Raw genomic sequence first — 18,779 nt, forward strand, 5'->3', positions numbered from 1 at the left:
AAATACATTCCCAAACAATACACATTTTGTATACATTTTCCATCCAATAGTCCTAACCAGGTCTTGTAAGGAAAGGTCTCGCCTGGCCGCTCAGCAAAAACACGCTGGAGCAAAGCAGCTCTGACACTTAACAATAGAACTGTGGAGGCCTCACGAGACAGACAGACAGCCCACACTAGCAGCACTACACTAGCCTACACCTGGCTAGCCTACACCTGGCTAGCCTACACCTGGCTAGTCTACACCTGGCTAGTCTACACCTGGCTAGCCTACACCTGGCTAGCCTACACCTGGCCCCACATCTGGGACCAGCATACATGCCACGGCCCCTTAAGGTGGTTGTGCTGTTTCATCATCATTGCTGCTGTGTGGATTTTGTGTTGCATCAAGCCCCTAAATGACAAAGTTTACTTCATTTGTTTACTTAAAGCATGCGATACATGTTTCTTCCAGTGACTCTTCTTGTGGAATATACATATACATATACATTCCTTGTGGCTTGAGTCTTTCAGTGATTCTGTACTGAATCTATTTTAATCACAGCCTCCATCATGGAGCGTAAACAGGTTCATTCGAGCACTGCAAGGTCTTTTGATTGTTCATCTGACGTGAGGTGCACTTAGGAAAAAATAACAAAACAAAATGCCATAAAGATAATTTTCATAAATATCGTTTGCTACTTTTTGGTGTTAAAAATGAGTTATTGCCCTTTTAAATTCCTGATTAAGATTTGTGTGTCATGTATCCACTTGGTTCTTGGGACTTTCAGGTTGAGAGGGGCTTCCTCACATCAGGTAGGAGATTGATGTCTGCATTAACCTCATCCGTCCAAACTCCTTATCCTGGTCATGGGCCAGGACTTTGAAGTGAAATCCTGAAACCACTTGAAAATGTGTATCTGTTGAAGGGAGTGTATGTGTGAATGTGTGTGTGTTTTGTTTTAAATGTGTGTTCCCTCCCTCAATGCCATAATTCCTTGTGTGTTGTGTATGTATTTTCAACACAATGGGTGTGAAGTTCAGGGTGTCCCTCTGTCCACACCCCTTAATCAACTGATCATCACAGTCTTTGTTTCAAGCAGAGTTGAAACAGTGTGAGCGTCAACTCCACCACCACGGTAAACCCCTGCTACGGAGATCACGCCTACATGGAGGAATCCACCTTGCTGAAAAGCACAAATGAAACCTGTGTTAGAAATCTGTTTACACAGAGAAGCAGCGTGTGCTTAAGCCTGAAGCTCTACATTGTGTTACATACCAGTACCGTGGGTGTCAATACCCCCCCCCCCCCGCACACATACAACTAACAACTAACGAAACGTGTTCACATTCATCAGTCTGACCTGTTCAACACAATCCCTGTGAGACTGAATGTCGTGACAGACTGTGATTATGAGTATACCATATTTGCTGTCTTTCATAAACGCATCACACATGACAAAATGCACACCAGTACTCCAAACGCATGTGTCAGACATTATGATATATCAGTCGTGTCTGCACATGTATATGCTCTCTAATTTCAGACCAAGACTTAAAGCTACAGTTACGAAGTTTTATTCAGGCAAATAAATAAAAACATTTCTTAAAGCGTCTGATGACGGATACCACAGTCATCTAAAGTATTTTGGTCTTTTTCCAGAGACCATTTTTAAAACATTTGAGATATTAGTGTGCATATGTTATATTAGAACAACACAAATGTTATCTTTTATTTTTTTCTGCATTAAACATTGTTGTTTTTAAAGTGAACTGATTAAACTTTGTGAGTAACTTAAGGGAACCACACACACACACACACACACACACACACACACACACACACGTATTAATCGTTTCAAGAGAAGAACAGATTTAAGGGATTCCACCATTCAATACCACATTGCTTGTTGCAAAATGTATGTTTGTCTTGCTTAACATATTACACCGTGTTCTTGTTTCAAACGCTGATGTCTTTGACCCTAGCCTTGTTTTGCTTGTAGTACATGAAAGGCTTTGAGCATACACTGGTTCTTATGGCTACTACCCTGTTAACTGTTGTGTAACTGCCTAACGTCTTTAATCTCTGACATATTCTAATCAACTATCTGTCCTTCAAGCTGCCAAAAGCTCAAAGACTACAAAGAGAAAAAGGTAAATCGTTTTTTTAATCATTTATATCATTCTCAATGGGAATAATAAAATGTGCCGTTTGCAATGAACGTGGATTGTGTTTTATTTATGAGGTATAGACGCTACAGAAGCGTCTAAAACTCATCCATCAGTGTCCGAAGCTTTCAGGTGTCAACACCTCGGCGAATATACACAGTTTGTTTTAGATAAGACATTCAGTGTAACTTTAACATCAGCGCAATGGCCAGGTCTATTTCTCAAACTCCTGTCAACCAGAGCACCGATTACGGACACAAGATCTCTTAGCATGCCGTTCAAAAATGTCATTTGCGCAGAAGGCAGCGAGACAGAAATACTTGACATAGTTCGGCACGCATTGCGTGTAAGGAGGCCTCCCGTGTCTTTCCCACCCTTTCTGAATTACGCAAATTATTTATTGCATCTATATCTCTGACATTAGTCATAAATTATTATTTATACAGTATGTTTATGTCAGGCTAATGGCTTTTGAACGGTTTATCTTACACACGCCTTTCCAAATATCATCATAAAAAAATTAATAAAAAAACACCCTAACGCAGTGATAATCAGAGGATGTCTGGTAAACGCACGCCACCTGCTTGTCTTGCATGAAATTCTTTAGTGAAGGTGTGCACACAAACTCGCAGGTAAGTCGACGCACAGGTAATCCGTCCTGTCGATGAAAGTTTGCATAAATCGGAGGAAGACGACTACAACCGTAGGAAACGACGTTCGTACACATGATCTGATTTAATAACTATGCGCAATGTAAAGTTTGTATCTGAGTGTTATTTCCCGTTTCGAACTCTGAATTTATTACTTATTTATTTGCTCTTGGGAGGGTGAGGTTGAGGCACGAGGTCCCGCCTCCGTAGGCAGGTCTTGAGGTACCGGGACTATATTAGACAGCTGACCGCTCGCTTCTGATAATATGTGCCGCCGCACGTTTACAGGTGCCAGCACCTTTTTCTTTAAAGCTCTCACTCCGGAATGACGGAGAGGTCTTTCTAACCTTCTACCAGTTACCTTGAACTTCCAAACTTCAAATGAACGTTTGTGCTTTTGAGGAACGTCTTTTGGCAGGAGCTCTTTAACTTCTGCAGGAACACCCGCTGGACCGTTAAACTCGTGGTGAAGTTACGCCCGAAACTCCCCCAAAATGAAGTTGGAGGTCTTCTGCGGCGGACATTACGACGCCAAGCCGCTGGAGGTGTGTAGCGACGCGGAGGGCAGCGTCCCCTCGCCGCTGTCGGGAGAGGAGGAGCTGGGCTCGGATGGAGACTGCGTGGCGCACAGCCCCGCACCTGTCGCCCCGGGCGCAGAGGGGAAGGGGAAACCGTACACTCGGAGACCCAAGCCACCATACTCCTACATCGCCCTCATCGCTATGGCCATCCGAGACTCCAGCTCGGGCCGCCTGACTTTAGCAGAAATCAACGACTACCTCATGAAAAAGTTTCCGTTCTTCCGAGGCAGTTACACCGGCTGGAGGAACTCGGTCCGCCACAACCTGTCCCTGAACGACTGCTTTCTTAAAGTGCTGCGCGACCCGTCGAGACCATGGGGCAAGGACAATTACTGGATGCTGAATCCACACAGTGAATATACGTTCGCCGACGGCGTGTTCCGGCGCAGGAGAAAACGCATCAACAAAAAGGGCAACAAAGATCAGGAGGAAACACGGGGAACCGCGGTCGTGGACTCCAGGGACTCTATCACCACCGCGGCTCCATCCAGCGCCAAATTCACAAGTTCTTTCGCCATCGACAGCATCCTAAGCAGACCCTTCAGGAGGGAGGAACGCGCCGTGCAGGAGACGCACAGAAGTTCGCCCGCCGCCTCTGACGTCGGCTGGCCCAGGCGCGTGCCCGTGCTGCCGTACATCATGCGCGGACCACCTGCTACGCTCGCCCCCGCGGAGGCTCTAATGGTCAACAGCAGCGTAGCGCAGGTGCTGCGCGCCTACGGGGGCGCGTTCGAGGACATGGCCATGAACGCGCACCACCAAAGGGACTTTTTCTCCGTCCCGCTAAACTCAGAGTGCCTTTCTATGCCCCAGGCGACAGCATCTGCGCATGTGTCAACTTCTGCCGCGAAAGCCGGGGGCTACCATCCATTTAAAATAGACTATCTGCTGTCATAATGAGATGGGGCCTGTGGTCAGGACATTTTGGCACTTTATATGTACTGTACACGTTATTGACTCTCAACAAAATACATTTCATCATCCCGTTTCCTTGGAAACCTTGGTTCTGGTATTTTATAAGATATTGTTATCACATGAAACAGAGTCCATGCACAAACAGGGATCTCTGTACACTCGTTCCTGTTATGCCCATTAAACACTTATTTGGTAATGTATTTATGACGTGTTGTTAGCCTTGTTTCCCTACTGTACGTATGTTTTACTTGTTCACATGTTTCTGAAATGGATCCTGTTTGCCTTTAATGAAATACACCTTCACTGGTCTGTCGTCGTTGCAGTGAACGCAACAGAAGGCGACAGTAATTTTATTTTGAGACGTGGAGCTATATTGTTTTGATGTCGCAGGTCAGTTAACCGGTACAAGAGATAAGCACAACTGGCCTTCATTTGATGAGGTGAGGTTATTGTGTGACATACGTGAACTGGAAAACAGTGTAAATTTCTACTGAAAGAATGCATGCCATTTTTTATATTGAGTAATAAAGTTTATTTCAACGACAAATATAAATGGGTGGAAAGTGCGTGAATTCCCCTTTAAAAGATGTTCTGAAACACAGAACAAGTCCATCCGCAAATGAACGCAAAGCTGACATATATAGACATAACTTTTTTCTTTTAAAGAACTCAGAAATACCTTTAACGTTAAACAGGTGTGTTTGTGTGTCTAAGTGTGTCTAGGTGTGTGCGTGCGTGTGTGTATAGCGCAAAAAAAAGTGTCAGTCTCCTGATGGTAAAACCGGTTTGGTAAAGTACTAATTAAAGCTTCAGAAAGGGTTCCCTCATGCCGATCCGTTTTAGCAAAAAGGAAAATAATGGTGATCATATTTTAAGTAGGCTACACTACGTCTCGCGAGATAGGTCAACCCTGCGCCGATTGCTAGATAAAATAACACTGCAGGAGCGCGAGCTGTCCACGGTCCTGAAGAACAATTAAGAACTCGTCATTTAATTGATTGCTCATATTTTTTAAATTTCAACTATAACGTCATATCTATATGTGGTCTAGTCCAAGACGACTCCTTCTGAAGATAACAAGAACATTTACTGAAAACAAAGATACAAAAAAAAAACCCCAATAACAACAGGCCAACCTGAAATTCCTCGTGGACAACAAGAACGTCAACAACAGCGTCACGTGACTACTAACTCATAAGGAAACCACGCCCATTATTACGTTTGTTTTTTGGCTGTAGGCCTAACACTGACCCACGTAGTCACGATGCGAATCTTTATGGTGACTGCATCTGGTCCAGCCTAATATGTCATGGTTTCAAAATTCTCCAATTCTACCAGTTCTCTGTGAGGCTCGCGCTTACTTAACCACGGCCTACTTTTCGTTTTCCACGTCACACAGTATGTAAATAAACTTCTCCAGTAACCCACGGGGATAGACCCACATCTCTAGTTAATTTAAACCAATACGTTACGCTTAACAGTATTAACCTACTGACTGCGTTCTATCCGCCTATTTATAAATTACTTAACAGCCTCTGGTATAGCCTGTTATAAGATTCATACATTTCACACATAGCCACGATGGATTAGAATTACTGTAAAGCAAGCTGAAAAATATAGGCTCTAAACACTATCAGGTTTTCACAATTTTACAGCAGTAAATTAAGTTGAGAATGTGTTTCAAATTAAGCAGCAGTTCACAAATCAGTTTTGAAAACGATACGACTAATGTTTTGATCACGGCAGTTCGGTTGTATAATTTTGTGGCGTATATTATGAAAAATTCATTGAGGAAGCCACCCTTAAAATAGCCAACAAACAATCATAAATAACATTAAACAGGGAAAAAAACAAAATCGTAGCGTAAAGCTGTTACCAGCAACAACACAAACACAGATGCGCAAATGAAAATAAAATCACCAACGAATGCGCAGGCATGATCTGTTCTGACATTCTGAGAAAAATCAATGCAGAGCTTTTCAACCGGAACAATGAATCACTAAATCCCGCCACAGCAAAAAAACAAAAAACAAAAACAAACCGGTCGACGTGTCGTTAGGAGACAGGTGAGGGCGGAATATTCAGGCGCAGTTATAACACAGGGCCAATGCTGCAGCCTACAGGTAGGAGATCGCTGCGGAGGCCCACGTGCCCATTCAGCCGCGTGCACACTTCTACCCGGCTTTGTTTTTAATTATAGCGCTGGAGACGTACTAGCGGCCTACACTCCTTTAACACTGACACGGAAGGCCTGAATATTATTTCCTGACGACAAAAATGAACAGCACATGTGCGTGTCTGTGGGTTCATTGTCGGAGGTATATTTTAACTAGCAAAAAAATTCAAATAATGCGGGAAAACCCTAGTTCTCCAGATTTCTCTCTTTCACAATTATGTTTATATATATATATATATATATATATATATATATATATATATATATATATATATATATATATATATATATATATATATATATATACACAGTATAGGAGTATAGGTAGTGTATATACATGTTGTACATTATACATATGCATGTATATACACATATATAACGAAGACAAAAATTGCTTTTCATGCTTTTCATATATAGGAAGGCCCAGTATATCTATTTCACTGTTTATTAATTTAGGATATGTGTTTATTTGCTTGTCTATTTGTTTATTTTAAGCAATTCACAGTTGTAATGCAATTATTAAATAAATTAGTTTTTGTGTTTATTTTCTATTATAAACAATAGTCGGATTGTGCGGTTTTGTGAGACGTCATTCATAGGCGCCTCTGAATATTCGGTGTTTTTTTTTCTTTTCAATGTCGAATTTCCCTGAGAACGGAGACAGACATATTTAGCTCGCCAGTATTTATATTTTCTGTCTAGAACTACAAATATCCGCCCCTGAAGTGCCTCGACCCACGAGCAGAAAGTAAGAGCCGCACGTTCTCGACTCCTTTCAGAAGCCACCGACGCGCAAAAGCGCTCGAAACCTTCACGCGGTTCTGTCCCACTTTAGCTAAAAGGTCACCAAAATCCAAAATAGTGCAGGAATCCAGCAGCTTGCTATAACAATGTGCTCCCGCATCGCGCGCACACGGAATTAAACTTTCAAAGTCTTTTTTTTTTTTTGCGCCGTGCAAAGCTTCCTCTAAGCAGCTCGTGCATCCTGAACGCAGCGGGGATATTAGTTTTGATGTTGCCGGAAATTCTGTGGATATTCTGTTTTTTAACTTTATTGTTATGACGAGAGTTGATTTTATCTGGACATCCTTTGGGAGGGTTCTTTGATAAACGCGGCGACACAACCTGAGCGCGAGGAGCCGCCACTTTGAAACGCGAGCCGCTTTACGCATTTCCAAGCATCGAGAAACCACGTCACTCTTATTAAATAAGAATTGTTTTTAGGGGACGGAACGTGGACAGGCACTAAAGTAATCGTTTTTCGTAATCTTTAATAAAACTGTCTTTGGCATTAACTTTTGCCCATCCATATTTTTTAGTTTTAAAAAGACCTATGTGTATCTAGAAGAGCAAGAGTTTTTTGTGGGCTTTCGGGGGAAATTGTACTGAAAAACATACCCTGGAACACAAGCAGAACTCAGAACCTTATATTTAAATCAACACAATTCGACATCTTAAATTACTAAATATATTATTTATATTATTTAAGTTTTATGACATAGAACATTACTCTAATAAACAATCTTTGTTCATTCTTTATCAATGTGAATTTAACTGAATCGAAGTTGCATTGTTGTTATTATTATTAGTAGCAGTAGTATTGTAATTATTATTACTGTATTAGAGTTATTTTAGCATTAGTTTTAATAATCTTAATTAGTCATATAGCTGATTAAGTCTCTTTCCCACAATTAATTAGTGCGGTTCCCCAGGGACTCCGACCCGGGACGGTAAACTGAAACTGCTCCGTGTGTGGTACGCAGGCAGCCTCGAAACGGCTGGCGGAAAAAACCTGCATCCACTCACGTCAAAGGCATTTACCCCGAACAGCCCTTTACAAGCGTACACACATAACGAGAGACACTCGTACCCTGCCCACCCCCACCCGAGCTCTCTGAAGAGGATGCTAAGAAAAAAAAAACCCAATTCGGTTTCTACGAAACGTTCCGTAGCCCGTCTGCGTGTCCAGGACACTCTCCTGCCGAGGAGAGAAGTTCATTCCTAAGAAGTGCTTTTCCATCTCTGCTTTCCAAGATCCTCGCGCCAGAAGCATCACCAGAACGCGCCGTTAATGACTGGCTGCGCAGGTCCAGACGCGCCGGTACCGGCGTGTGGCGTGTGGCGCTGTTGACTGAAACGTCCAGTCGAGCTTGATAAATGGCGTTATTGCGTGTTTTAGGGCTGTGGGGGGGAGGGGGGCCGCTTGGCTGCACGGACTCTGCAGAAACTCCTGCTGGACTGATAGCTGGACACGGGCCAGAGAGGGAAAGGGGGTGGGTCTGCAGTCCAGGGCGACTTCTTGGAGGGATTTTGTAAGGATCTAGGGGCAGAAAGGGATTAACGAATTGATAGGTGGTCGCGTTTTATTTGGCCGCGCGAGTATGTTGAAGAGGGCCTCACAGCATTGAGTTTCCTTCTCTTTAGGGGTGAGTACTCGCGATGGCGACCGGGGGACGAAGGACGAGTAGCCGGTGGCGTGACCCGCGAGCAAGGCGGTTCGGTTAGCGGTTCCAGGTCCTTTCTTAGGTCCCATATAAGTCTTAAAGAAAAAAAATAGCTTGGAAATATAATTGAGAAGGACGACTATATGCTACCCTATATACACTTGGGGGCTTGAATTTAAAAAAGGATCTTTTTTCCAGCTATTGTTTGGAAACCTAAACCGTTATTTGACTCTCTCTTTCCGTTTTGGGGCTGTTAGATTTTGGAGAAGCGCGCGGCGCAAGGATGACGACCGAAACTTCGCAGCAACAACTGGATCCTCCGCCTCCTCTCAGATCCAGTCCGGTGTCCGGTTCGGTGCACGCGGCACTGCAGAGCTCACAGACGGTACTGGAGAACACGTCAGCCGCGGGCAGCGTCAAAGGCAAAAAGTCAAATTCGGGCATGAGGCGCCCCGAAAAGCCGCCCTACTCTTACATCGCTCTAATAGTCATGGCTATCCAAAGTTCGCCGACCAAAAGACTAACACTGAGTGAAATCTATCAGTTCCTTCAGGCACGGTTTCCATTCTTCAGAGGGTCTTATCAAGGCTGGAAAAACTCTGTTAGGCACAATCTGTCCTTAAATGAATGTTTCATCAAACTCCCCAAAGGCCTGGGTCGCCCGGGAAAAGGTCATTACTGGACCATAGACCCCGGCAGTGAGTTTATGTTCGAAGAGGGCTCTTTTCGCCGCAGACCGCGAGGTTTCCGCAGGAAATGCCAGGCTCTGAAGCCCATGTACCGGATGATGAACGGTATTGGTTTCGGTGCGTCTATGCTGCCCCAAAACTTTGACTTTCAGTCGCCCTCCGCGTCCCTGGCGTGTCACGCAAACGGCTACAATCTGGACATGATGACCAACGCGGTGCCCGGCGTTCCTGGAGGATACGACGGGCTCGGAGCAGCCCACCACGTCCCGCACATGTCGCCCAACCCGGGATCCACGTACATGACGGCGTGTCAGGTGACCTCCAGCAGCGACTATGGGCCAGAGGGCGGCAGTCCTTTGCATTCGCCGACGGCGATGGCCGGGTCACTGGAGTGCCACTCGCCCTACACCGCCGCGTCTGCGCACTGGGCTTCTCCCGCCGTGTCTCCTTACATCAAGCAGCAGACCCTGGGCTCCGGCAACCCGCCCTCCTCGGTCCTACACGCGAGCTCGTCGCCCTACTCACTGGACCAGAGCTTCCTGCACCACAGCGCACGGGAGTCGGCCGACATCTCAGGTACAATGTCTGTATTACACTCTTTACTTCATAGAGGTGGTTTTTCCCCCCAATATCCAGTCTCAAATCACAGCTGAGAAGGCTAGCCAAATAAATTAATAAATAAAAGATCTTGCATTTTACATGATGCATCATTACGTATAATTACACTGCACATGAATAGGATGGATAGAAACAGTAATATATAAAGAAGAACTTGTTATAAGCCTTTTGTGGACAAAGACAAACTTTAGCTTATATATGTGCATATGTGGAAATGCAATATGCAGTTTTACATTACTATACCATAGCATGATACAGATAAATAAAGCAACAACATCAACAACAACATGTCCATAAAATGTGGAACAAGTTTATTAAGTTAAATCACCTGTTTATCGTGTTTACTTTTTCACAGACTACTTGTTTAGATCACAAAAGAACACCGCACAAAACAGCTCATTACAGAGACCACTATTCCAACAGCCCCCAAAACAACCTCATTACAAAAGGCCCTCATAGCTAGGACTTTCATTTTAACCACATAAACTAAAGTTAATTCCTTTATGTTATTCTACAAATTAATGACCTGTATTCGTCTTGTCTTTAAAGTTTCAAATAACAGAAGAATTTAAATTATAATAATATAATTTAAAATGTAATACTACACACAATACTAATTTTCCCATAATAAAAACCAACGACAAAAATAACACTACCACCTATTTACCAACATGATTCATACGAAAATTTTATAATTTATTTAAGCTATCAGAAACATCAAACAGCCTAACAAATATGTGCGCCATACATTATTATAATTAAAATTAAACTGTAAAGTTAAGACAATGAAAAAAAAAACAATTTCTGTTTAATAGTTATAATTTAATTTAACAGCTATAACATTTGTGAAACATCACCAGGTAATGAACACCTCGGCTGCCTGAGCTAGCGAGGCGTTTATGTGCTCGAGGGTTTTTGATAACTGCATTCCTACAATCATCCCTTAACCCCGGATTCCGGGTTAAGAAAACACATCTGTCTCTGCCAGAAGTCCGGGGATGAAAACCCAGCACTGACGAGGACTTTACACACGGTGAACACCTCTGGGGAGGCTGGCGTGCGGCTTAGGACGCTGGTAAACTTAACGTGATGCCATGTTTAACCGTTTAGCTGCACAGGCGGTGGTCTGTGTGGACTTTCTCATGAGATCCTGAAGCGAAGTAAGATGGGCCTGTCACCCGGAATGTTGTTTTTCGAAAGAGAGGTCCAGTAATGTCCGAGCGAGCAGCGTGAAAGAAAACACACCGAGAACCGAACCATCAAATCTGCTCAGATCTGGACGCAACCTCAAGTCCGGTCTCCACGGCTCGTCTGTGGCCTGTCACCAATTATTTAGGCTATAGTCTAAATCCATTAGCCTGTTACAGATGAATTAGGGGGAGCAGCAAACGCAGCTTCAGGATGTCTATTATCCCGGGGAACAAAGACCTGATGGGATTCACGCCTGGTGACCGGATGATAACCTTGTTAAGAACTAATAGCCTATTTATTCCTGTTGAACTCAAAATACTCGTTGAAAGTACAATAATCGAAATGTCGTTAAGGACATCAAACGGCATGCATACGTCAGGTGTTTATGTTTCAATAAATAAAAAAATAGAATAAGCATTTATTTGTTAACCTGCTGGTGATTTTGTCTCTGCTTGCAGTCGGAATACCTCGCTATCAAACGCACTCTTCTCCGGTCTGCGACAGGAAAGACTTTGTGTTAAACTTTAACGGCCTGAGCTCGTTTCACCCGACGGCCGGTGGGTCGTATTACCATCATCAACTACATCACCAAGGCGTCTGTCAGGACGTCAAGCCCTGCGTCATGTAGGCCCAGCCATGACGTCGAACATCTCGCGGAGTAGGCCCAACCAAGACGGAGGTGGACACAAGGCGAATCATCGGTTACTCAAGAAGTTTGTATCTCCGATGCTTTTAAGCATTCAATAGAGGACACGTCTAAGAGTGAACATGCAATGATTCAGGGTGGGCACAGGCTACTGGTCTCCAGGAATAAATTATGAAAAACAAGAGAAAAGACACAAATCACACAGGCTGGTGTTGGACTTCAGCGCGCCGCTGATCTGGGTCTAAGACGTGCATAATGTCAGAGCGTCGCTTAAAACCGGATAGGAAGACAACTCCCTTTTGACCATATATATTATGCTTGAACTCAACACTCGTCTCTGTATGACTAAGATTAATATTTTTATCAATAACTCAGAATACTTTTGTTGGAGGGCAGGGTTTTAAAGATTGAAAAGCGGTTGCTGTATAGACATATTTTCCATAAAAGCATCAGAAATGTATTTTGAAATTCCCGTAAAATTCAGAGAAAGCATGCGTGATGGGTAGCCGACTGACCAACGTGTACGGACAGGTGACAAAAACGTTATTCGCAGTCCCACCTATAAGGCCTGTATTTCGCTGATTGCTTAACTAGCCATATAAGCCACAGCGCAAAGACGAGTTATAAATGAAGGTTTCATGGCTCTTATTCAGGCCGTGTGCTGCAAAGCTTCATAGAAACTCGCACAACCCTCACCAGCCCGTAAACATCTGACACATCGCAATTCTTTTACAGGGTAAAACTGTGTATGGATGTTCATATCCAAATATAAACCAGAAAGCTGCATAAATCAAGTGTAAGAGATAAATAATGACAGCACTTATTTTAGTCCACCATCGCAGTGAAACCCCCGTGTTAGTGTAATATCTATAGCATCACTGGGCCACAGTACTACAGAGGTTATTTTTACAGGAGGTTTTTCTGCGAGGTTGAGGAAATGCATTTATGTACAGTTCAATAAAAACAATATATTCTCAAAACAACCACAGTGGGTCCGCGCTTATTAATCGACTCGACACAGTGTTTAATTGGACTACTTCTCTGAATATAGTTGAGCTCGTTTGGGTTTAGTTCGCCTGTTTTGGGTTCCCTGTGGAATGAGTCTTCTCTGGGTGATCCTTCCTAGCTGTCTAACACACCTATTCATACATATTTATTGATATGCTAACACTTTGAAGATGCCGTATTTGGCAAAACTAGAAGCTAGTACACAAGGATTCTTTATTTTTAATTACAAACAAAACACCTAAAACGAAAAGAGAGACACATAAAGATCTTGATACTTATTCTCGCCGATTTCAGTTAATGTGATTTCATGTTTATGATGACATGGGATATATATAATAACTAGGCTACTACTATTTGCACAAAACGAAAACTAAAAAAAAAAAACATAAAATAACAATGAAAAACTGATGTATATAATTTTGCAAATCTTTTTGTTGGTAGTGATCATTATCGTTTAAAATCAATTCGCCAACAATAACCTATTCTATCCAAGTTTCAATCTTTTGAGCTTTTTGGTACTTAACATATAACATATAACTTAACAAATAAGCTATTCCTGACATTAATATATTATTATTATTATTAGTATTATTATTATTATTAGTAGTAGTATTAATATTATTAGCTAATGATATTACCATGTAGAACAATCACAACTGAGTGAATTGAGAAATAAGCCATGAAGCTATATACATGTACTACTATATACATTAATTCATTATACGTTTTATTTTTTTCATTTTATTAATGTTTCTGTGGGCAACATTAACGGACTCTAGTTTTAAACAATGACAACATGATTCGAAGTAATTTGGCAAAACCCCTAACCGGATGTCTAGTGAACGGCGGATTTGGAGAATTCGAAAGCTTTTGTTGTAAATTATACATGGTACGATGTTGCCACCTACTGGCAGATACTGCATCGTTTCAAAACCCCTAGAAATTTGCTTTGCTAATAAACTTCATTCTTAATTTATTACAAAGAATTTATCAGCATAATGTATAAATTCAGGCTTGACGTAACTATTCTAAATTAACATACATGAATTAAGTCTGCCACTTTTGCTGATATTATTATAAATGTTTATTATATTACAAACAACTGTGTGTTGTATCAGCTCACCAACGCACAAATGCACTCTGCTCATAAAACAATAGCACAGCGAGGTTGATAAATGATGGACCGTTTTATGACTGAATACATACTTGTACATTCGTAGGAGAAAGAAAAAAACACAGGCTCAAATGTCACCCCATTAGTTCACGTGTTCACTAGGAGTACCATCATCATCATCATCATCATCATCATCATCATCATCATCATCATCATCATCATCATCCATAGGTCTTGTACGTGCATGGGAAAGGTAAGATCTTCACAAAGAGAACACCTTTCGCCAGCAAACGTCCTGCTTTCGCAATCATCCCAATAAAGTATTCGTTTTTTTAACGAAAATTCGCTAAAGTTTTGATTATTGAAAACATTTTTAATGTGAGAAAAGTCTGGATGTACTAATACGCACACACGTTTGATCTCGTCCGATCAGCTCGTCTCAAATACTACAAGGAGTTTGGTCAACTACTGGTAAACATAGCGAGACTCGTTTGTCCTGTAATGTTCGCGGTGTCTCAATATTTCCAATCTTTCCATAACGTATTTTACATTTGTTTTATTTTGTTTTGTTCATAAAAATGTTCAGGATTCAGCTGCAGACAAATACATTAATGTTCATTGTTATTTAAAACAAACGTTTTGCGTACATATGACTGGATTAGTCAGGTCCAAATGTGATTACTAAACTTCACAGAAACACAAAGCCTAAACCTACATACGATATAGCCTATCGCGATATGTAAATATATTGCAGTTATATTGATTTTAGATATTGCAATGCAAGTTTGAACATCTGTGTGGCCTTCACATAACTAAACTATTTCAGAAGATGTGGAATATATGATGTGATTATTTACTATCGAAGTTCAGCATCATTTATTAGACGAATCAAGCAAGGTTTGACCTCAGACGGCCTTAACCCAGTAAGTCCGTTAATAACGACACGGTCAAACAAGAAAATAAATGAACACATCCAGATATACTAAACATGAACTTTAATTTAGAGGGTTATTGTCTCCGTATATGTGTAAATAATCACTGTTGTGCTAATTCCAGAATTACAGTCCTCCCAAACCAGAAATATGATATCCATGGTGTGGGATTTCTCTAGTGTCACCGTCATTGTTGCCCACAGTGGCGTGCACACATAGACATCAGGTGGTGCTAAAACACCACCAACTCTGCCCTTTATCAACGAAAGTGCCCTTTTGAAACTTCTTTTTTTTTATTTATTTATTTATTATTATCATTTTACTGAGGTCGGTTTGAAATGATCTTTTGAAAACCTGAGCGATTAAAAACAATGCCCTGAAATGAGCCACCACCTCACACACACCCGACCTCTCTCTTCCTTTAACACCAGATGCGCTGCAGCAGCAGTTCAGTTCAGCGAGGTGAAGGAAGCGTCTTCAGCACAGCACACACGCTCACAGATAGACTTCTTCTCCCGTCCCCACCAGCCAGGTCACATACACATCAAGTCAAATCGTACCGTTTGCCCTCTAAGCCCAACGTGAAATAATTTTCTTGTGTGGTAAAATGTCTCATACAGCACTAAACTACTAAGCATTTTTAGCCGACTGGTCACCTGATAAACTAGTCGCACTAGCCCAAATCAATGATAGATATCACCTGGGTATTCTGGGTACTGTGTGTTATAATACCTTTAACTTCTTTGATGTAAGCTTGCTTAGTGCACTGTTAGTGGTGCTGCCACCTGCTGGTCTACATGGTACCTACAGCGGTACAGTATTCTTGGACGCTGCATGCCTATAAATCCTCTAGCAGTGCTCATCCATTGTCACCCATGCTCAGCTGTGGAGCATGTGTTCATGCAACGATATAATCTTTTTAGAAATTAGAGGTCCCAAAACGAGCTCAGGTTCTCTGAACACTGAATCTCACGCTGACTCACTAGCATGCGCAATTGTCCACTTGAGCATAACAGAAGGGAAACATGTAGCCCTGCACACTGAATCAGACCGCATGTGAATCAGACAGCATGTGAATCAGACCACGTCTGAATCAGACCGCATGTGAATCAGACCACGTCTGAATCAGACCGCATGTGAATCAGACCACGTCTGAATCAGACCACATCTGAATCAGACCGCATGTGAATCAACCACGTTTGAATCAGACCGCATGTGAATCAGATGTCTGAATCAGACCGCATGTGAATCAGACCATGTCTGAATCAGACCGCATGTTAATTGCTCTGGATAAGAGCGTCTGCTAAATGGCGTAAATGTAATGTAAATGTAAATCAGACCACGTCTGAATCAGACCACGTCTGAATCAGACCGCGTCCGAATCAGAAGTGATGCGGACGGGAAGACAACATCTACGAAACAGAGCTGAGGTCGGCTTGTGACCGAAGGCATCAAAACATCATCTCTCCTGCATCTCCCACCTAAGTCCAAAAGGAAGGTGACGACTCACTCCTATGAGCTCAGACCCATGTGTCTTTAGAAGCCAGCAGGCGCAGCCCGAGACACAAGGCCACCAGCCGAGCTAATCCTGCAGGGCCACGATCCCTACAGCAGCTGCCAGAGCACAACACTGGAAATGAGAACCTGGCAGCTGTGTCCCAGAATGTGCTCCGCATAAACAACTCCCCAAGCCTGCCGAGCGACAACGGAGCTTGGAGCGGTAATCAAGGCCAGCCCACATTGCCGTCTGAGTCATGGAGAGACGGGAGATCATTTGGTAAACGCAGTACAAACACGTAACAACACAACCTCCGCGTCTTTGTGGGCCCTTCTTACTAGACTCTTAGTTTTGGTGCCGAAGGGATGGAGCTTGGTGTGTGTATGAGGAGTGTTGACAGTTGTTTCATGTGTGGATGTGGAATTGTATGAAGTGTAAGCTGGAGAGACAGGTCCTACTATGTGTGTCCTATGTGCTGTTTGTCCTACGTGATGCGTCTCCTACGTCTTACGTGACGTGTGTCTTTCACCTTGTTCCACCCACTTGCTGCCATATTTCCATGGACTGGATGCCTCCTTCACTCCCTAACCCCTAACCCCTAACGCTAACCCCTAACCCCTAACCCCTAACCCCTAACCCTTACCCCTAACCCCTAACGCTAACCCCTAACCCCTAACCCTTACCCCTAACCCCTAACCCCTAACCCCTAACCCTTACCCCTAACCCCTAACGCTAACCCCTAACCCCTAACCCTTACCCCTAACCCCTAACCCCTAACCCCTAACCCTTACCCCTAACCCCTAACGCTAACCCCTAACCCCTAACCCTTACCCCTAACCCCTAACCCCTAACCCCTAACCCTTACCCCTAACCCCTAACGCTAACCCCTAACCCCTAACCCTTACCCCTAACCCCTAACCCTTACCCCTAACCCCTAACCCCTAACCCCTAACCCTTACCCCTAACCCCTAACGCTAACCCCTAACCCCAACCCGAACCCCTAACCCCTAACGCTAACCCCTAACCCCTAACCCCAACCCCAACCCCTAACCCCTAACGCTAACCCCTAACCCCTAACCTTTACCCCTAACCCCTAACCCTTATCCCTAACCCCTAACGCTAACCCCTAACCCCTAACCCCTAACCCTTACCCCTAACCCCTAACGCTAACCCCTAACCCCTAACCCCAACTCGAACCCCTAACCCCTAATGCTAACCCCTAACCCCTAACCCCTAACCCTTACCCCTAACCCCTAACCCCTAACCCTTACCCCTAACCCCTAACGCTAACCCCTAACCCCAACCCGAACCCCTAACCCCTAACGCTAACCCCTAACCCCTAACCCCAACCCGAACCCCTAACCCCTAACGCTAACCCCTAACCCCTAACCCCTAACCCCAACCTTAACCCCTAACCCCTAACCCCAACCCGAACCCCTAACCCCTAACGCTAACCCCTAACCCCTAACCCCAACCCGAACCCCTAACCCCTAACGCTAACCCCTAACCCCTAACCCCTAACCCCAACCTTAACCCCTAACCCCTAACCCTAACCCAGCATGGGCTAGTCATCTTAGTTCAGGCCTATGTTCCTCAGTCTCCAATATAACTATTCAAATGTATTAATAGGCCTTATGCCTGAGCCTGGTGATGGAGTCATTCCCACAATTCCCACATGATTCCCACATGATTCATGGCCTCGTGTGAAAGGCGCTGTGGTCCTCTGCAGGCTGAACTGCTCGTGGTCCAGTGTAAGGTCCTTCACAGATGATCCAGCAGCACTGTGAGCTGTGCGTTTCGCCTTGTTGTCCTACTAGGAACTGAACTGGTGCACGGAGACTGGTGAGCACAAGGACAACAGTGGTTGTGCTGGTGCAAACTCACCGAAAGCTGAAGTCTAGAGAAATGATGAGGGTGTGGATGTCAAATCTCCAGTTGATATGGCAGCTGTCTTACCTTCTCCAACTGGTGACCCAATAACTGCTGGTATTTCACCCTCTTTAAGGAATCTCAAGGGGCAAGAGAGGCAGGAGAGTCCTCAGCAGCCCTCGACTGCACAAAGACTGAGCACAGGAGCGCTCATGAGCTCCTCTTATGTATCCGGGAGGACATATGTGGCCAACTGTTCAAGATTACCACAGAGACGCACTGTGCCTCCCTCTAGTGGCTG

At 43.6% G+C, this 18,779-nt stretch overlaps 2 protein-coding genes across 3 annotated transcripts; both read left to right on the forward strand.

Annotated features, from left to right (window-relative positions):
* Window positions 1–3,046: 3,046 nt before the first annotated feature.
* On the forward strand, window positions 3,047–4,846 carry foxq1a (forkhead box Q1a). Its single transcript, XM_076973227.1, has one exon. The coding sequence runs from the start codon at window positions 3,292–3,294 to the stop codon at window positions 4,273–4,275; it is 984 nt and encodes a 327-aa protein (XP_076829342.1). The 5' UTR covers window positions 3,047–3,291; the 3' UTR covers window positions 4,276–4,846.
* Window positions 4,847–8,059: 3,213 nt separating this feature from the next.
* Window positions 8,060–13,040, forward strand: foxf2a (forkhead box F2a). Of its 2 annotated transcripts, none has more exons than XM_076973209.1 (3): window positions 8,060–8,969; window positions 9,171–10,178; window positions 11,870–13,040. In XM_076973209.1, exons 1-3 carry the CDS (start codon window positions 8,909–8,911, stop codon window positions 12,037–12,039), a joined length of 1,239 nt encoding a protein of 412 aa, XP_076829324.1. In that variant the 5' UTR covers window positions 8,060–8,908; the 3' UTR covers window positions 12,040–13,040. The 2 variants fall into 2 exon arrangements, with proteins under 2 accessions (XP_076829324.1, XP_076829325.1); XM_076973210.1 differs by having other exon boundaries at window positions 8,088–8,895.
* The last annotated feature ends 5,739 nt before the right edge of the window (window positions 13,041–18,779 follow it).

Source organism: Brachyhypopomus gauderio, chromosome 14 (genome assembly GCF_052324685.1).
Source record: "Brachyhypopomus gauderio isolate BG-103 chromosome 14, BGAUD_0.2, whole genome shotgun sequence".
NCBI classification, from domain to species: Eukaryota; Metazoa; Chordata; class Actinopteri; order Gymnotiformes; family Hypopomidae; genus Brachyhypopomus; species Brachyhypopomus gauderio.

Coding starts and splice junctions, on each gene's coding strand:
- foxq1a (XM_076973227.1), top strand. CDS start 3,292: ATGAAGTTGGAGGTCTTCTGCGGCGGACATTACGACGCCAAGCCGCTG.
- foxf2a (XM_076973209.1), top strand. CDS start 8,909: ATGGCGACCGGGGGACGAAGGACGAGTAGCCGGTGGCGTGACCCGCGA. Junction 8,970..9,170: donor CCCGCGAGCAAGGCGGTTCG/GTTAGCGGTTCC, acceptor TGGGGCTGTTAG/ATTTTGGAGAAGCGCGCGGC. Junction 10,179..11,869: donor GGAGTCGGCCGACATCTCAG/GTACAATGTCTG, acceptor CTCTGCTTGCAG/TCGGAATACCTCGCTATCAA.